The sequence below is a fragment of the Corythoichthys intestinalis genome, chromosome 5 (assembly GCF_030265065.1).
Source record: "Corythoichthys intestinalis isolate RoL2023-P3 chromosome 5, ASM3026506v1, whole genome shotgun sequence".
Classification (NCBI taxonomy): domain Eukaryota; kingdom Metazoa; phylum Chordata; class Actinopteri; order Syngnathiformes; family Syngnathidae; genus Corythoichthys; species Corythoichthys intestinalis.
Window position 1 is genome coordinate 55,159,218 of NC_080399.1, and position 20,949 is coordinate 55,180,166.

A 20,949-nucleotide genomic window follows, 5' to 3' on the forward strand; every position below is an offset into this window, starting at 1 on the left:
GACTTCCGACTGCAAGCTTGAATGTGGTCATGTGACTGTATTGTTACGTCTGATTGGTAGAATGCTATCATGCAGAGATGGTAGAGTAGCCAAAAATTTTACTCAAGTAAGAGTAGCGTTACTTCAAAATAATCTTACTCAAGCAAAAGTAAAATTAGTCTAAAAAATGTAGTCAAGTACAGGTAAAAAAGTATCCAGTGAAAAGAATACTCAAGTAATGAGTAACATTGTGAGTAACTGCTTATATTTTTGTTGGATTTTTTTTAAACAATTGTATTTTTTTAAGTTATCTATATGGACTGTTATTATAATGATACTGTACAATAACCCATTACGTAACGACATTATGCCAACGAGAGAAAAAAATTACATGAATGCAGCATTATTCATCCAAAGAGAATGCCCTCTGGTCGAGAAAATAATTCCTAGTTTGAATAGTGAAGAGTTCCTTCATAATTACTATTTTGAAATTAAAAGGATCATATCTCCAGTTTTCTGTGGTCAATCGCTGCTAAATAAAAATTGGGAGAGAGGTTAAAATCTGCGCTTTGGGGAAATGTTCAGGGCAGCGGTCTATATCAAATACTTCATTGTTTTACAGTGCTTTAAAGAAACTGCATGACTGAACAGGCTGTCATGAAGGTAGAGTCATGTGATTATTGTTGCGGCGTCTTATTGGTGAAATCGGTAGAGCTACCCCGGTAATACAGCAGACACGTCTCTACTCTTGGTATCGCCGGCAAAAAAAAAAAAAAAAAAATCATCTGTAGAATAAAAAGGAAAAATGTATCAACTCTTGTGTAGCCCAAAGTAGCGGAGTAAGAGTAGCGTTTTTCTTCACAAATCTATTCAAGCAAAAAGTATAGCTTAGTAAAACTATTCCTAGAAGTCCATTTTTTCTCAAAGGAGTACATGAAATGTTTTACTACCCACTTCTGGAATCATGCGATTATTATTTTGACGTCTCATTTGTGAGACTGGTAGAGCCACTGTGGGTAAATCTCTGGCAAAAATGAAATACAATCTAAAATGTAGAAAAATTAGGAAAAATGTGTGCTAGTGTAGCCCAGAGTAGAGGAGAGTAAGAGTAGCGTTCTGTCTTCTCAAATTTACTCATGTAAAATGTATGGCGCGGTAAAACTATTCTTAAAAATTAAATGTAACACGTTACTACTCGCCACCTCAGCACTTACATCAGATAAAGTGTATCTTACCTTCCGTGAAACACTTTCTCGACATATGTTTTCATGAACTCTCTTCTCTCCAAGGTTTCAGCATCAGTGTCCTCACTACTGTGAACAGATGAGGATGAAGACCGCCGCAGTTCCCACATAGTTGAAGGTGGGTCCATGTCGTTCTCACTGTCTGCTGACTCTGTTGCATCGCTTTCCTCTTCATCTTCATCATGATGATGTGAGCTGGACTTGGTTGGCGCCATGGGCTCGGGCAATAAAGGTTGTTGAGGAAATCTGGAAGAAGGATGCTCTGGGGACAAAAAGTCTGAATGGCCCTGAAGGTTGTCATTTGCTACGTTTAGAGTTGTGGCCTCAGATGACATATTAAAGTTTATGAGGTTGTCCATTGTAATAGACTCAATGATGCTCCTTTCCTCTTGGGTTTTGTATTCAGCTATTCAGCGTTTTGCAGGACCAAAATGTTGGTTGAGAGCTGCATTAGGTTTCATTTTTCTTGATTGTATTGATTTGAAAGATGTGGCGAAATGGGCAAGACAGACATTCTGCATCTGTGAACAAGATAAAGAAAGTAATACTTAATAGTGCTTTGCTCTGGGCTGAATACTTGTTTTGGGATGCCATTATCATTACAGCATTAGCTGTCAGCGGTGTTCATTGCAGTTACATTTTTAAAAAAGGAAGTAAAGTTACTTTACTCTTAAACATTTCTTTGTAGGCTGTATGTAATGTTTGGAATTTTAAGTGTTTTATTCAAATACTTTTTTAATTTATACCATTTATAATAAGAATACAAGTTTTGTTTTAGACTTAACATCTTTTGACTGAAAAAAAAAAAAAAAAAACCAGACCTGACCTTTTCACCTGTTAATGCAGTACTATCAATAAATACAACTTTGAAATTACTTTTTCGATAAGTGAGTAGTAGGGTTGTTCCGATCATGTTTTTTTGTTCCCGATCCGATCGTTTTAGTTTGAGTATCTGCCGATCTCGATATTTCCCGATCCGATTACTTTTTTTTGCTCCCGATTCAATTCCAATCATTCCCGATAATTTTTCCCGATCATATACATTTTGGCAATGCATTAAGAAAAAAATGAATAAAACTCGGACGAATGTATACATTCAACATACAGTACATAAGTACTGTATTTGTTTATTATGACAATAAATCCTCAAAATGGCATTTACATTATTAACATTCTTTCTGTGAGCGGGATCCATGGATAGAAAGCCTTGTAATTCTTAAAGGATAAATGTGACTTTGTATATTGTGACTAGAGCTTTCAGTAAATGATACTGTAGCCATGCCCAAATGCATGATGGAAAGTGCAACCATGACTGTGCGTAGTGCTACCACTTGATATATCTTCTCTGCGTTGGGAAATAACATAGGGTGTTAAGAAAAAGATCAATTACTACCTTGCTTCCCCACATTGCTTTCCACGATATTTCTAATAGTAGGGAGAGCGATTGTAAGGCTTTAGTCAATTAAAAAAAAGCTCCAAAGGCTGCCAAATTTCACTCTACTCATTTTACGCTGCCCTCTATATAGCTATTTGCTCTCTATATAGGTAAAACGGCGCCATTACAGATTGAGCGCAACAATGCGCGAGTGGGTCGTGCAGCGCACACAATAATTGCGTTAAATATTTTAACGTGATACATTTAAAAAAAAAAAAAACTAATTACCGCCGTTATCGGGATAAATTTGATAACGCTACCTTAAGCCTAAACTAAAGACTCCGGATGAGTGTAACATATTTTGTCTGTAATGTTAAATACAATTAAAAAACGATTTAATTAAAAAAAAATATATATATATATATATATATATTAGGGCTGTCAAACGATTAAAATTTTTAATCGAGTTAATTACAGCTTAAAAATTAATTAATCGTAATTAATCACAATTAATCGCAATTACAACCATCTATAAAATATGCCTTATTTTTCTGAAAATTATTGTTGGAATGGAAAGATAAGACAAGATGGATATATACATTCAACATACGGTACATAAGGACTGTATTTGTTTACTATAACAATAAATCAACAAGATGGCATTAACATTATTAACATTCTGTTAAAGTGATCGATGGATAGAAAGACTTGTAGTTCTTAAAAGATGAATATTAGTACAAGTTATAGAAATGTTATATTAAAACGCCTCTTAATGTTTTCGTTTTAATAAAATTTGTAAAATTTTCAATCAAAAAATAAACTAGTAGCCCTATTCTGTCCTCAATGTGTGTGAGTACACAAATTGACAGATAGCGAACATAAGTTCCAAAAAGAAATCAGACGGTGTGGCAAAGTTGCATGGGCTTTACTGAAGTCATCTCTTTTTGACAGGAGCACGTTTCTTGTATTTTTGTAAAACTGAAAATAACAAGGCAATGTGTCAATAACTTGCATAAATCACAAAATAACATAAAATGTACACACACGTATCCATTTGAGCAGTGGCACTAGCCAATTAGCTCACAAGCATCTAACAATGTAACTGCATTTCACCATATATGTGATCAAATTCAAATACACATCATCAATAACTATCTAATGCTCATGAATATAAACAAAGCAGGAATATAACTCACAAGCGATGCATGTATTAGACACAAACAGTGTGATGGGGCTATGAGAACTGCCACTGAATACTGGATGCGGACGTTAGCTGGTCTGAATAGCACTGTCTATTAGTGTGAGTTCGCGTCGACATATAATCACGTCAGAAAAGCGCGCCGAAACCCAAATAATCAGCTGCACTGAATCGCCAGCAGAGGGCGACATTACGCCACATAAAATATGCAAGTCACACCCAAGCGCCAGCAGAGGGCGGAAAAACTCCATAAAACACAATTAACAAGTTGGCCTTTTACTGTACTGACATTTAAATCTGTCTGAGCGGGCGTAGTGCGTTAATTGCGTCAAATATTTTAACGTGATTAATTAAAAAAAATAATTAACGCCCGTTATCGCGATAATTTTGACAGCCCTAATATATATATATATTAAAAAAAGGCATGTCCGATATTTTTTTGCCGATTCCGATACTTTTGAAAATGACGTGATCGGACCCGATCATCTCTAGTGAGTACATTATGTACAGTAGCTTCCTCCGACTCCAAATGTCTCTTCAAATTTGACAGTGTTTTTGATTTAAAGTGACACTTATTGCTACTAAATTGGGGAATAATGATGCTTTCATCTGTCCAATCAAACCGATTGAACATAAAACATCGCTTAATACCGTCATCTTTTAGATAGAGTATGCTGTTTTGTTAAAAAGAAATTCTTAAATTCCAAACGTCTAAAATGTTTCAGCAACAAAACTGTCAAAAACTTCAAAATTACTTTTTATTATGTATTATTTGTGATGAAATGTAACGGATTGTGTTAAAGGGATCCTCGATCTTAGAGACATGTAATTCTTAAAAGATAAATGTTAGTATGAGTTATAATAATTTGATATTAAAACCCCTCTTAACGTTTTCATTTTAATAAAATTTGTAAAATTATTTTTTGTATTTTTTCTTGTTGACGTTGCAGTGTGGTGATGTCACATGACCCGCTGCCGAACTTCCAGCGTGTCACTTGTAAAAAAAAAAAAAAAAAAAAGTGACACGCTCATTAGTTATCACAACATGTCGTCGATTCTGCCCTTACAATTTGAACCACAGCCATAAAGTGAAGAGCAGGACAGCACTGTTGGTCGTTCACAAGACGAGCAGCGAAGGCAAAATGCAAATACCTGATGAGACAAGAGTTGGGCAAAACTGGTGCTGTATTTGCGGCAAGTGCGTCTCAACGACAACGGAGCGAGAGAGTGTATGCTGTCGAGAACTCCGCTTTTTATTAGCAGATCGTCAAGGTGAGCTGTTGCGTGATCAAACTTATTCCAATATAATTATGTAGGTTGTTAGGATCCAGAGCTGTCGTGTGCTTTAGATACAGTACAGGCCAAAAGTTTGAACACACCTTGTCATTCGTGCATTTTTTTTTTCATGATTATTGACATTATAAACTCTCACTGAAGGTAATAAAACTATGAATGCACACGTGTGAAAGTCAGCATCGGAATTGTGCTGGGCTGACAGTCCTCATTAAATTTGTCATTTGACGGGAACAAATACTTGGATCGAGTATCCTCCATGTCTTGTACATCCAACTCACGTTTAGCTATGTAAGGGTGGTCCATATTAAGTGCTCGGTGCGCATCAGCTGACCACTGTACCGCTGCATCGGACGTGTCTGGATCAGCTTGAGTGGCAGCATCACTCATATTAGGTGAATACTGAACAGACACACTTACTGCCTGATGAAATAACAGTACAGGTGAATTATTAGCTTCCTCTGTGACAAGCGGTATGCCCGAAGGTTTGCCTACCGCTGTAGCGACAGCAGTGGCTCTCCTGCTTAAGAGAGCGGCCAGAGTCTTTCTTGTCTTTGGCGCTTTATTAAGCGCATTTCATCCGCTATCCGAGCACGTTGAGGCTTCTTGTGAGAGAGAATAGTTGGAACAGCATTTGATTTTAGTCTCCGCTTATATCCAGCCGCTGCGGTGAGCTCTTTCATAAGTTGTCGTCGACTAAAAGCCTCGAATGCGGTAGGAGAAAAATGACGAGAACAAAGCCTTGGGTCTTTGGGAAGTTTTGTCAGTCTACAGGCATTTTCCCAAACCTTTCTCCTCTTCTTGTCAATAGGAAATCTGTGGGGACTCACATCACTCCCTCTTGTTTCCATTTGAAAGGAAATTGCATCCAAAAGCAGCACATCGTGGCATTTTACTTAGCGAGTTTAGGCAGCAATTGTTGTACACAATTGGAAAATGTCCCATTTACGTCATCACTCCGAGCCCGTAAAACATGGCGCCAACTCTCGGTCAAAATATGTACTAAATATTATAAAATACCGCCATTGATTTAAACATTTTATGTGTTTCTAACAACATATTTTAGTACAAGAGAACAATTGTGGTTTATTTTATTGTGCCCTACATGTCTTTAAGATTGAGGATCCCTTTAAATGTGTATACAAAATCATTAAATCGATCAGAGGCCCTGGCACCAAATCAAATTCTGGCAGACTTTGTAATATCGACATGTATCATAGGGGCAAGTAATGGGATTGGTGACATGGCTGTTAAAAGATAATTTCAGAAGCTTAATTAAAAAGCAAAAGGATGACTTTTTTTTTTGCTCTCTATAATTTAATTATTAGAGTACAATATAGTTATTACACTGTGGGGTTGGCTAGCGAACGTGGAATGGGGGATGGACCCAAACGCATTGGTGCACACTTTAAAAGTATTGATTTAACACAAACTTGTTCACCTGAACAAATTACTTCAAACAAAATAAGAGACAAAATAACAATTCAAAACATCAGTCAAATGAAACTTACTAGGTTAGGGAAACGTAACGGGACACTTGGAAACCTGACTCAACTTGGATGACAATCTGACAAGGACTACAAAAAATCTGAGGGCCCATATGGACAGACAGGAGGGAACAACAAAAGGAGGAACAGGTGGGTGACACGAGAGGCAGCCGATAAGTCGACACAGGCAAAAACAGGTGAAACAAATGGGCCATCACAAGGACAAGACAAAACTAAGCAGAAACCAGAAAGAATCAAACATTAAACAAACTCAATACATGAGATTAGTTGTGCATAGCAGAATAGTAGTAGCTACAAGTGGCAGTAGTAATTAGTAGAAGTAATAATTAGTCTCCAGTAGTAATTAGTTCTGCTCTACCAGAGCATTTCATTGATAGTGTAGGTTGCTAGTCACTTTGTGTTGTAAATCTCAATTATCTCTAAAATCTATCATTTGTTTGATGGGTGGCAATTACTTATCAGTAGTAAGGTGCTCTTGAAGTGTTTTAGTAATATTGAGAAATAATTATCACAATGGAAAAGCTAGAAACACTTTTTTTCCCACAGGTACTGATATTGATTTGAGTATTGATTTCTGATCATTTATTCCCAATTAAAACTGTTCTTTGTACTAAATGTATTTTCTTAGTCCAACTTGAAAATGTTATGCCATAGACTTCATCATGGTATGGACGGGTCAGATCGGTCATGCACTGCGCCTCGCATTCAAGTAGGGGGCCACCCAGATCAAGAGGAGCTATTCACAAACACACGCACGCAGCAATCTAACGCAGGATTTCTGTTGAAAAAGTACAATAGCTGTACCGCATACAAACAGGAAGGATTGTCTGAGGAGTGAATTGTTCGAGGATTCAAGGATAGTTATTATATCTTTCGTACCATGCATTCATTTTGAAACGTTGTGAAATAAATCAATGGGAGAAATTAGCCGCTACTGCATCATAGCTCGGAATATTTACGTAAAATAAATGCTAACTGCAAGGGTTTTTTTTGTGGCTTTTAACCAAGAATCGAGACTGTTTTACGTCCGTATCTATAAAAAAATTCAGGGATTTAAGCATTTATTCACAATAATTTTAAACGAAAAAAGCTCTTTGTCTGTGATTCCACTCGGCCAGCTTTGACTGCCTCGCCAACAATGCAGGGCCCCTTTTTATCCCCTGCATCCCGTCAATACATTATTAAGTGTATGGTTATGCGCACAAACTCCACCAAAACCTGTCAAATAGCCCAGAAAATTTAAGGCGACAAACGCTTCCCATTTGTAATGCTTCGAATTGTCTCATCTGGTAGCATTGTTCGCAGAGCCTATTGTTTAAAATCAAAACAAACAAAACAAAACAAAACAAAAAACCCCAACACATTTTCCCAAACGTTTTTCAGGATGTTCTAGAAAACCTCTCTAGCTAGCATGTGAATGAGGAAATGGTTTGGAATGCTGCATTGATGAAGACAACTTTTCATTTTCCCAAAACAACTAAAAAGTCATGTTGCCAGCTGGCCTGTCCGTAACAGAAATGCGATGCACTTTTTTAAACCACAAACTCAGACTGAAATTATTTTTGTTAGTTCACCCAGCTCCTTAGGAGAAATACTGCGTCCCCAACAGTGTTTTTCCTTTAATGTCGATAGACAGTTAGTGAGACGAAATGCCTCAATGTGCCGTCCATAAAGATTCAAATACTGTGACTTGCCCCTCTATTGTACCATGATGAAAATTGGCGATTTACTTCCCTACTACTAAAACAAGGATTTAGATTAATAATTAACAATTTATGAGATTCGGGAATAAACAAAAAATACTTCCTCTTTTAGCATCACCAGTAGATCACGAAGCAATTTGTTTTTTTGTTTTACAAAATCAGAAGACACAGCAGACGATTTGACATCATAAATCAGAGATGAGAAGTATCACAGCATGTGGGTTGTAATTTCTCAATTATCTGGTTGCAACATTTGTATTTATATTTCCTAATACTGTATAGGCTTTGCGATCTAATGGGAGGAGCTAGTGGTGGTCAGACAAAACTACAATTGCACTGTTTCAACACAAGCACCGTTACATTTAGAGGAAATAGGGGGACGCTTGCAAATTAAAACATACAGGTGGCAGTATCATGTTGTGGGGTTATTTTTGTTTAGGAGGGGCTGGCCCACTTTGCAAAATAGATGGCATCATGGTGATATAAATTATATGGAAAATATTGAAGAAACTTCAAGACATCAGCCAGGAGGTTTGAGCTTGAGCGCAAACAGACAACAAGCCAGGTGTAACAAAGGCTATGTTGTGAAGAGGCCATCACCAAAGTTCTCAAAAAGGAAAAAAAAAGATCTCACTCAAAGTGGCCCCCCAAAAAATTAGGGTCTATTGCAAAAGGTCAATTGACGGAAAATGAGAGAAATTTCGGAAGATTTATGTCAGACAGTTTGGGGGGGGGGGGGGGTGTACAATACTGTAGTTTTTATATTGTGGATACGTATAAACTTTTAGTTTCAAGTTTACCTAATTTAAGTGCCCACCACACTTTTTATCTAAAGTGGACTGTCAAGACGCAAGCACAATCCGTTCCATGACAAAGCTTGTAACATGAATGTGCTCATATCATGGATGTATTTTCTCCATAAGAAATAATTGAATTCCAGTTTGGCTTTGTTCAGACTGGCAGCCAAAATCTGACTTTTAAGCCAGCCAAATTGAAACCGGTTGGCTCCTTTGTAGTCTGAACTAGGGACGTGAGCGACTATTCATTTCATCGTTTAACCACCTACTCATAAATTAAACGCTTCGTATTTTACTAGTCTGTTAAACGCAGCAACATGCATCTTGAGCCCCTTTCAGACATAAAATGAACTCCGGTTAAATCCTAGGATTTAAACTGATAGCTCTTATGTCTGAAAGCAATTTCCCGGGTCGAATGACACGGAGATGTAACGGACACTATGAATGAACACGTGTGGAATTATGTACTTAGCGAAAAAAAGGTGAAATAACTACTGTAATAATATAAAATTCTTGTATCTTTAAAGTAGCCACCCTTTGCTCTGATTAATTTTTTACTCTCTCGTCATTCTCTTGATGAGCTTCAAGGAGGAGTCACCTAAAATGGTTTTTGATTTTACAAGTATGCATTTTCAGGGTTGATTAGTGGAATTTATTGCTTTATCAATCGGGTTGGGACCTTCGTTTGTGTTGCATTAATGAGGTGTGTCCAAACTTTCGGCCTGTACTCTATATATGTATACACGACATCAAATATGATGACTCGCATCATTCCAGTAATGCACAGGAAGGGGATTCAAATTACTGGTCAAAATATGTCTGCCTCTGCTAAACTCTACGGCACTTTCATTCTCTTGTTAATGTAACAAAAAAAATGTAACTGATTAAGGCACAAAATAGACTCTGCGCTTAAAGTATTGGGCATATGAGGACAATTCCTGTATTTTTTGTTTTAGACTGGAAACATTTGCAGATGACATCAAAGTATGATAATGAAAAAAAAAAAAAATCAACATTTCACTGTTTGATTCCAGGTATATACTGTACATCTAGATCTGATAAACATTTTTTACAAACCCATTTTCATGTAAGTAAACAAAAATGTATGTGTGTGTATAATTGCCAAAGTGTGTGCCATTACACTGATTACTGAAACAATTTGAAACAATAAATAGTGCTAAATGTTTCTGTTAAGTTTGCCTATGGTGTTTTTGTGTAGAATAAACTGCATTACGAATAATACATACATGTGTATACCTCGCGTTGTAACCAACATTAAAACCAGAGACTGGATTTTCTTAATTTGATAAATAAAAGTAATACTTAAAGTTGTAGATCAAATGGACACCTGGAAAAATAGATGTAAAGAAATAAAGAATTGACTTCGCTGTTTCAAAATGAACTGTTATTATTATACTATACAATAAGCCATTACATAACCACATTAAGCCAAAGAAAAACACACACACACAAAAAAAATTTGAATTCCAGCAAGAGAAAAAAATATTATTGAAATAAAGCATCATTCGTCCAAATAGCATGAGTGCCTTCAAGTATGAATAGTTCCTTCATAGTTCCAATTACGAAATTAAAAGGATCATATCTCCGGTTTTCCGTGGTCAATCGGTGCCAAATAAAAACTGGGAGAGAGGTTAAAATTGAGTCATGTTGAGGGCAGTGTTCCATGTCAAATACTTCATTTTTTACAGTGCTTTAAAGACGCCACGTGATTGAACAGGCCGGCATGATCATAGAATGGCAAGCTTCAGTCTGATTGGTATAATAGATTCATGTGATTATTGTTGCCACATCTCATTGGTGAAACTGGTAATGTTGGCGTCGCTGGCAAAATAACAAGTAAAATCTAAATATGGAGACTAAAGAGGAAAACTGTAACGACTAGTGTAGCCCAAAGTAGCAGAGTAAAAGAAGTGTTTCTCCTTTACAAAACTACTCAAGTAAAAGTAAAAAGTATGGCTTGTAAAACTACTTTTAGAACTACATTTTTTCTCAAAAAAACCAGCACACTCCTGGTTTGGCAACTGCGAATTCGCGCAAACGAAAAGTCATCAGCAATTATGAATCGAGGATTTTCGGGTGCGAGCCAGAGACCAAATGCCAGAGACATCAGATAAAGTGCATGTCATTGTTAAAGCTCAAGAAAACAAGTCTGTCAAAGTCCCATGTTAAAATAGTTTTTTGATGTGGGCTCGTGATATGAACCAGGAAATCTACAAAGACATCTTGGTCATTAGCTTCACATTACAATGTACAAAAAAAAAAAAAGTGTAAATTCCTTGAAAACTCATTGTACTACCATATATTTTTTTGGAACTTGTCCATTTATTTTGTTCATCTTTTAATTTTAATGCATTTTCTGAACTAAATACAAAGTTATAAATATATAAATAAAATATAAAACAGCCCCATTTTTTTTTCCTAAATATGAATCATTTGATATTTTTGTCATTGTTTTGGCTAACACGCTACACTGCACTGGAATAAAAATCAATTCTAGCAGTGGGAATACTACCATTCTGTTTCCAAATGACCTTGAACAGGATAAGGTGGGTGGGCGTGAGAAAGCGTGCAGAGGTTTATTGCTTCAGTATGTCCTTATTATGTTTAAGTACTTGGACGCTTCAGTATTCTTATCTTTTCATCTCTTGCAGTTGTCAAGACTGTTTTCAACATTTTTTTGGAGGGCAGACATGGAAGTTATATAAATATTTACTGTAAAATAAAGATACTCCATATATACTTTCCCACACATGACTAATAAATTGTAACAAAAGGCAGCTCTGTCATCTCTCAGAAAAGCACTGCAATCAGGCTGGGTGACAACTTAACAGTACCACATACCATTATAAATGTATGATAAGCAGAAGTGGCTGACGGAAGATACTGAATGTGATGGAAGGCTGGCTGGAGCACCACCATGGACCGATAAAGGACAGAAAAATATTTTAGATGATTTGTCTTTTCATGTATTACCGTCTGGTTTATACGGTGGCCGAGAAGTGTCAGGCGAAATGCAAAGTCCAAACCCAAGTAAAAAGCACAAATGCAAACTGTCACAACACGATCCCCAATTGCCAAAGCCCGACTGCAGATTGGCAAAAGCACAAACCCCAATTGCCACAACACAAATGCAAGTGGCTTGCAGCCCGAATGGAAAAAAACAAACAAACAAACACTCTATTCCATTCTATTCTATCCTATTCTACAGAAATTCGCTCAAGTACCCCAAAATAAAAACTAAGATACTGTACTTACCATCAATGCAGAGGTGCTATTGTCACACGACAAAAAAAATTGCATTATACATTAAAATCAAATCAATTGCATAGACCTGACTCCTAGTATTGCTAGCAGAAGTTAACAAAAAGCTCCCGATTCCCACAACTGTTTTTGTTTGGTTTTTCCTCCCATGCAATATTATTTGACAGAGATTCACCATTTCCACACAGCGTCACATGAATTTGAGATGAGTGGATGCGTACTTGTATAGTGAGGCTACGTCTACATTAGGACAGGTAATTTTCTCAAGGGTATATTGCCGACTATTTTTATACTTGTCCGCACTTACGTTTAAGGTGCGTTTAAGGCCCCCCCGCTTCTGCAAGGTACGCCTGCATTTACACAAACTATGCATGCATTGAAAGGATTGAAAGGAGCAGCCTCATATGTTACATCATCGCCCGCGCGGTTTACCGCTGAACCGGAAACTCATTACTCGCCGGCGTGAAATTTCGAAATTGCCACACCTTCTAAACCAGGGGTTGGGAACTCTGTTATCTGACCACTGTTTTATTCGTGAACGCAATTGAAAGCATCAGGAAGCGAGAGTCAAGCGAGAGCACGCTTGGCTTTTACAAACAGTCGCAGAGTTGTGATTGAAATAAATCTGTAAAAAAACAACGAAAGCCTGACATCGTTACTTGGGATGTTACAATCGATGCTCAGTTGCGCTCTCACCACTTGTAAAATAACAAATAGAAACACAAGGTGTGGCGCTGCGTACATTTCCTGGAAGCCGAAACCATGAGTGCTTGTGCATAACAGTGGCGATCCTGGAAGTGGCGACAGTTTTGACAGGCAGAAATGTCATGAAAAAAACTGATCGCGTTCCTCTTTGACTAGGGGTGCCACGCAGGTCAGTTTTCCGGATTTAATTTTCCTCTACGCATTTTTATATACTCATGTTCGGTCGGCATTGAGTGGAGCCAGCCCAATACCTGGCTGATCGGAGACAATGCGGGAGACGAGCTCTGTAAAAAACATTCATCTCTGCATCATCCACTATGGGAGGACCACAAATGGGCAATAAATTGAAGCATATTATTGCGACGTAGTTTGAACGTTCAAGAAAAAGGAAAAGAAAAGACGAGTGGGAATGCCACGTCGTGATCGTCCGCCTCCATTGTTTACGATGCCGTCACGCCGCACTAAAAATGGCGACTGCATGATGTCACTTTCTTAGTATCTGATTGTTGTACAGAGACGGTAGTCCATATTAGGCAGCGGGTAATGTTACGGGCCTACATTATCCGCGTAACAATTAATCCAGATAATAGGCATACTAGTGCCTGCTAGTTATATCGTGCCTTTTGCATACAATTGACTAGACATATATATTTCACATTTAACCATATTACACTGATATCTCAACCTTGGCCAAGCATGAAGCATAGGAAAAAATGATTATGGGGATGATCTTGTTTTAAGCATGGTGATGATCTTGGTTTAAGCCCACATTTTGAAGGTCTTGGCCTGGTCTCTGACGCGACCCCAATGCACTTTGTATTGGTCTCGTTCTCAACGCGTCTTTTCTCCTAAATATCTTGATATGGAATTGGTTTCAGGGATTTCTAGTTTCAGGCAAGTCTGCTCGATTCTAATGTTATTGCCACTTCTTGAAAGCCATCTTTGGTTGCGTTTCCTCAACCCTATCACTCACTATGCAAGAATATGACTTGTTTCCTGTGTGTGGAGCATAGACAGTGACATTAATGCAGTACTTCTCAAATAGTGGGGCGCGCCCCCCAGGGGGGCGCAGAGCAATGCCAGGGGGGGCGCATGTGACCTCGGGGAACATGTTTTTTGGGTTTTTTTTTTTTTTTGCCGTACTGGAATAAAGTGTACTTGCACATCCACTCAGTAGGTGGCAGTGGCGCTCCCATTTTCAGAGTGCGCGCAGTATTTTTGAACTAAGGAAGAGCACTCAGCACACACAGACAACAGATATGAATAGCAGTGCGCCACCGCCGTTTTCGAAAGCCGTTTTCCGACCGGACTCACTCACGCAGCGACCCACTGTCTTGTCCGGTTCTCACGTCGCCGCCCGAGAAGTGCCATTTTCGGCTTGGGATCGTCACGACGACTGCCCTCACCTACGGTTCTACCTCGGCCGCCGTTAATGCGCTTTTTTCGTGCCGTTTGCCTTTTAGCTTTGACTTTTAATACAGTGGGTGATGATGAAAGACCACTGTTTACTGTGTCTAAAAATAATTATAGCAGACAGCAAGAAGCCAAATCAATTAAGACGCCACTTAAAGACATTAGACCCCAATCTCATTGTTAAGCCGCTTGATTTTTTCAGTGAAAACGTGCCGAATATTGCCAACAATCGTCCTGCTTTGTCAGTGTTATATCAGTAAGCCAGTGAGCATTGTTAGCATGCTAATTGCAAAATAACTCCACACCATTGCAAAGGAGGTAAATACTGTGAGCAGCAAAAATAAAAACTGTCCTGTCCAAGGACACTTTTCCCCCCCTTTTATTCAGATTTGTTTTTTCGGTCAAATTTTTTGGCACATTGTCCTCATGAGTGAATGTTTCTAATCAATTTTAATTTGGTATTATTTACTGATTTTATTACATTTTATTTTTCTGTATCAAATGGTCAAAAATGTACCTTGAGTGTATTTTTTAGTTTGGATGTGAATTTTTTTTTTTTTTTTAATTCAGGCAAATTGATGCACGTCAAGTATTCTCTGTTACAAACAAAACAATGTTAATAAAGTTATACTTTATTATACGTTGATCTATGTTACTTTTTTTCTTTATTAGAAAAAAAGGACACAATGTTAGGCAGATGCGTTTTTATAATAGTAATTTTATAGACAAATGATAATATTTACAGTGGCGGCAGAGAGTTTGGGGGGGCGCGAAACATTTACGTCTTCCTTGGGGGGGCGTGACAGAAAATAATTGAGAAGCACTGCATTAATGGTACGCAAAAGAGGTTGTCAATCACTGCATACACATTAAATGTACTGCAGCTTGGACAACATCAGAAATACCAATCAACAAAGATGCAAATATTCTTCTGTGCACATTCATAAGTTGATCATGTGGGGTTTAAAAGAGTGTTTCAAGGGGTCTTTTTTCACTGTGCAAAATCTAACAGAACCAAAAAATGAGGTTATAGAGAATTATCAAGAAATATATTGCTTCACAATGTATAAAAGTGTCTGCTAAATCTCCTTTATTTGACCAAAGTTTTCAAAAGAATCATTCTTGCTCATCACAGCAGGCTGGTAATTTGAAGCTGCAGAGGAATGAACTCAAACTGGACGCAGAGCTGTTGATAAAGGAAGCAGCACTGAGCAAACACAAGAAAAGGCTGACATTTCCTGGAAGGTTGTGCGCTGCAGCGTGATAAACGTCACCGAGGAGCCATTTTTCACGGAATACGATGATAACTCGGTTTGGAGGCCACACATTAGTCAAACAATTACGCTAAACCAGCTGTAACGGGTTCAATAATGCAATGAAGGTACAGGACGGGAAACTCTGAATCCGTTCAAATAACCTGGTCAACGTTTGTTAACTGCGCTCAAGCATAAATGCTGACGAAAACTGAGACACACGAAAAAAGTATGGAAGCTAAGAAACAGAAAGTAGAAGGGTACCTACAAGAGGGGAGCTTTGCTGACAGAAAAGGGGGCTGCTCCTCACTGCTGTCCAATGTTTTCGCTGTGCTGCTGTTGACTTGCTGTTAATGCTGCTGGTGGTGGTCTTGTGGACAGATGAGCATGCGCAAGATAGGAATGACGCGGGGAGAACCCGAATGACGTTTGGAGCAATGTAGCCAATCACCTTGGCTCGTATGCGAGCAATGATGAAATCACATATATAAAATGTTAGATATCTTAAAGCGGGGATAGCGGCGTAAGTGTTTGGAGGCCATCTTGCGTCGGAGAACTTACCTAGTTAGCTCGTTTGAAGTAGCAGATGTAAAGTCGGTGATTTATTTTAGCCACGGAAATCTTGACGCATTTTACAAATGGTATAGTTAATAGTAAACCGCTTTAACGTGGCTATGATTCAAGCTGAATGTTATCTTTTTATTTGTTTAAAATCAACAGTAAATTTACAGCATCTCTAATATTACTGAAAAACCAAGCCGTTTAAAATAAGTTGAAAATTGAACAATCTGTAGCTATTTCAAAGTGAACGCTCTCGTAACTATAATTTACTGCATTTATCGAATGGCTCTGACAGAAAATGGCTGACAAGTGACAACGGCTCAACACGCATCTAGCCCTATAAATATGATTTCTATGGCTGGGATTCTTTACAGAATTTTTCCATTCATCACTTTCAACACCTCTTCTATGGTGTTAAAACAAGGCCAAAAAATTTTTAATCTGAAAAAATCTGAAAAAAAGAAACGATTGAAAAAAAAATTGAAACTGAATGTTTCCAAAACTTTTGGCCTTGATTTAACACCATACTCTTCTCCCTGTCAGGGTCGTGGGGTGCTGACTTCGGGAGGAAAAGCAGTGGCGCCTCCAGAAATTTTTCATAGGGGTGGCCAGATGGGGCCACTTCAAATCTTGGGGTGGCCAAAACTAAAAGCCATAATTTCAGGTTTTCATTATATTATTGCAGTAAAAAGGTCAGGGGGAAACTATCGGAAAGACTTAAGGACACGGCTACTGATATACTTTGGTGTATTGTGTAATATTTGATGTTACCAATGATTTAATGTGCATAGTCCATAACTGTCCAGTCAACATGTTGAGTTCCACAACAATTCTGTTTTATTGTGTTATGTATATATTAGGCATAAGGTGTACAAACTAGAGCTGTCAAACGATTTAAATTTTTAATCGCGTTAATCACAGCTTAAAAATTAATAAATCATAATTAATTGCAATTCAAACCATCTCTAAAATATGCCATATTAAATTAAATAAATAAATAATAAAGTAAATTATTGTTGTAATGGAAAAATAAGACAAGACGGATATATATACATTCAACATACTGTACATAAGTACTGTATTTGTTTATTATAACAATAAATCCACAAGATGGCATTAACATTATTAACATTCTTTCTGTGAAAGTGATCCACGGATAGAAAGACTTGTGATTCTTAAAGGATAAATGTGAGTTTGTTTTGTATATTGTGACTAAATATTGCCATCTAGTCTATTTGTTGAGCTTTCAGTAAATGATACTGTAGCGACTTAACTCTTCTGCCCAAATGCATGATTGGAAGTGGTGCAACCACGACTGTGTGTGGTGGCTGCAAATGCTAGATCTTCTCTGCGTTGGGTACACTACAGGGTGTTAAGAAAAAGATCAACTCCTGTCATTCTTCCCCACGTCGCTTCCCACAATATTTATGGTTGCTGTGGGAGAGATGACAAAGCTTTTGCCAATTAAAAGCACGGCCCCAATGAATGCTTTTATCTACTCCACTCACTTGACACTGCCTCTTATCTCTGTATAGAGGTAAAACGGCGCCATTGTAGGCTGTTTGCGGCAATGCGTGAATGAGTCGTACAGCGAATGCGTTAATTGCGATAAATATTTTCATGTAATTAATTTAAAATTTTTAATTACCGCCTGTTAACACGATAAATTTGACAGCCCTATATTTAACAAAACAAAATAAATGCATTCATATGGGATGAAATGCATAATTGATGCTACAACAATCTAACGATATCCTGGCAAGCAGGGTGGCCAGTGGGGTGGCCAACCAATTTATAGGGGTGGCCGTGGCCACCCCTGGCCACCCATTGGTGGCGCAACTGAGGAAAAGGCAACCTACACCATATGCTGGTCCCCTTGCAGAATTAGATTTTTTTTTTTAAACTTGAGGTTAAACCATCTTATAGAAAGAACCTCCGAAATTGAAATGTAAGAAAAAATGCTCATCATGTCTTTATGATTCATCTCAAACAATACAAAATGTTTCCCTTCTAATCAAATTCTCCTGAAACCCAAACCATAGAATCACACAATAACGACATGAATGATCGGATGAATATTCAAAACAAATATTGTGTAGTAGAATATACTCAAAAAAATGAAGGGAACACTAACATACTGTAACACGTTGTAAATCTGAAATATTATATTAAATACTTTGTTCTTTCCATAGTTGAACGTGCTTACAAAGTCAGACCAAAATTATCCATGAAAATGAAATGTATCAACCCATGGAGGTCCGGATTTGGATATATACTCAAAATGAAAATAGAAAAACACTGCAGGCTGATCAAACTTTGATACAATGTCCTTTAAACAAGTCAAAATGAAGCTTAGTAATGTGTTTGGCCTCTGCATGCTTGTATGACCTCCCTGCAACGCCTGGGCATGCTCCTGATGAGGTGGCGGATGTTCTCCTGTGGGATTTCCATCCAGATCTGGACCAGCACATCACAGAGTTCCTGGCCAGTCTGAGGACCAACCTGTCGTCCTGTAGGAGATTTCAGGAGACAGGTAGCTACTCCAGGAGAGCTGGACAGGGACGTAGAAGATCCTTGAACCCTCAGCAGGATCGGTATCCACTCCTTTGTTCAATGAGGAAATGGATGAACACTGCCGGAGCCCTACAAAATGACCTCCAGCAGGCCACTGGTGGGAATGTTTCTGACCAAACAATCAGAAATGGGCTCCATGAGGATGGTCTGAGGGCCTGACATCCTGTAGAGCGCCCTGTGCTCACTGCCAATCACCGTAGAGCTTAAGAGGCATTTGCCATAGACCACAAGAATTTGCAACTGTCACTGGCTCTGTGCTCTTCACCGATGAAACAGGTACAACCTGATCACTTGCGACAGACGTGAAAGGGTCCGGAGATCCCATGGGGAACGTTATGCTGCCTGCAACATTAGTTAGCATGACCGGTGTGGTGGTGGGTCAGTGATGGTCAGGGGAGGCATATCCTTGGAAGGGCACATAGACCTCTACAGGTTAGATCACAGGTGTCAAACAGATTCCAGAAAGGGCCAAGTGGGTGCTGGATTTTGTTCCAACCAATACTGTGCAGAGAGTTTAACCATTGAACTTCCTACTGAAACAAGCAGCACCTGACAAAGTTTAACTGATTACACATGTCAAAGATCTGATTGGTGAAAAGGTGTCCTCTTCATTGGTTGGAAAGCAAACCTGCACCCAGTTGGCCCTTTGTGGAATCGGTTTGACACCTGTGGGTTAGATGATGGTTCCCTGACTGCCATTAGGTATCGGGATGAAATCCTCGGACTAATTTTCATAATCTACGCTTGTGCCGTGGGACCTGGGTTCCTCCTGGTCCACAACAATCCCCAACTTCATGGTGCTGTAGTATGCAACAGTTCCTGAAGGAAGAAGCAATTGATAACATTGACTGGCCCCCACGTTCACCTGACCTAAATCCAATAGAACACCTCTAAACCCCAAACCTGTGTTTAGGTCCATCTGGCAGAGCCAGGTTGCTCCTCAGACTGTCAGACTGTCCATGAAAGTTGAATCAGCCTGTAGTGTTTTTCCACTTTCATTTTGAGTAAAACTCCAAATCCAGACTTCCATGGGTTGATACATTTGATTTTCATTGATAATTTATGTGTGATTTTGTTGTCAGCACATTCAACTATGGAACGAACAAAGTATTTAATATAAATATCTCATTCATTTATATGTACAATGTGTTACGTTTTTTTTTTTTTAGCAGTGTAAATACTTCCTATAGAGTGAAATTGTATCTAAATTTGTCATTAAAGAAAAGAATGTTGTGAGCAATTTCAAGCCATCTAAATCTGAGTAAAAAATGAAATTCAAAAATAAGGGGGGGGGGGGGGGGGATCAAGCTCATATCCCCACTCTCATACAACAAGGGCAGTCAATTGTGATTTTCGATCACCAAAAATTTTTAACATCCATTTTGGTGATGAGCCGTCAAACATATAATCGATCAAACGCGTCATAAAATTGTTTTTTCTGGTTTATAACGGGACAAAATTAGTACTAGACCAGCCCACCGACCCACAGGGTGTACCCACAAGTCGTTGTGCCATTCACATGAGCAGACTTGTGGGTACACCTGAGTGGCAACTGTGATTACATTGTTGGTGAATTCATGACTTGCATGAGTAAATAACATGGATACAAAATGAGCACTTATTCCGCCTACATAAAGGACTACTTTAAGTCAAATATACATCACAGTATATCACACACACGCATGCTCGCACAAACACTATACATAATTATATGTACACACACACACACCTGATTTGACTGTTATTCCAAATGTAAAAATGTGCATATGGTTCCCTGTGTTGTCTTTTCTGTGGAAAACTGGGTTGAAATGGCCTTTTGAGTGTTAAAGGTTGCCAACACCTAGTTTTTGTCAAGTCATTTATATAGCAATTAATCATAACAATAATGTCTGTCCAGGTGAACCAAATCCATGTGAACACGAATGGCTACATGGTAGATTGAACAATAAATCATTAACCAAACGTTATGAGCTTCACAGTCAAGCAATTCTTGTATAGAGGTGCACGATGTGCATGACCTGCCATATAGGGGCTGTTGATACGATGCCACTCATTAGGCAAAGA

At 38.3% G+C, this 20,949-nt stretch overlaps 1 protein-coding gene across 2 annotated transcripts in view; it reads right to left on the reverse strand.

Moving 5' to 3' along the window:
* kiaa0513 (KIAA0513 ortholog) overlaps positions 1–16,147 on the reverse strand; it is a 53,737-nt gene extending 37,590 nt beyond the window's left edge. For both annotated transcript variants that reach the window (XM_057836453.1, XM_057836452.1), the window contains exons 1-2: positions 16,019–16,147; positions 1,215–1,744 (exon numbers count right to left, since the gene is read on the reverse strand). In XM_057836453.1, the coding sequence (XP_057692436.1) occupies positions 1,215–1,582 (368 nt within the window). In that variant the 5' untranslated portion in view covers positions 1,583–1,744; positions 16,019–16,147. The remainder of the gene's footprint in view (positions 1–1,214; positions 1,745–16,018) is intronic.
* Between the last annotated feature and the right edge of the window lie 4,802 nt (positions 16,148–20,949).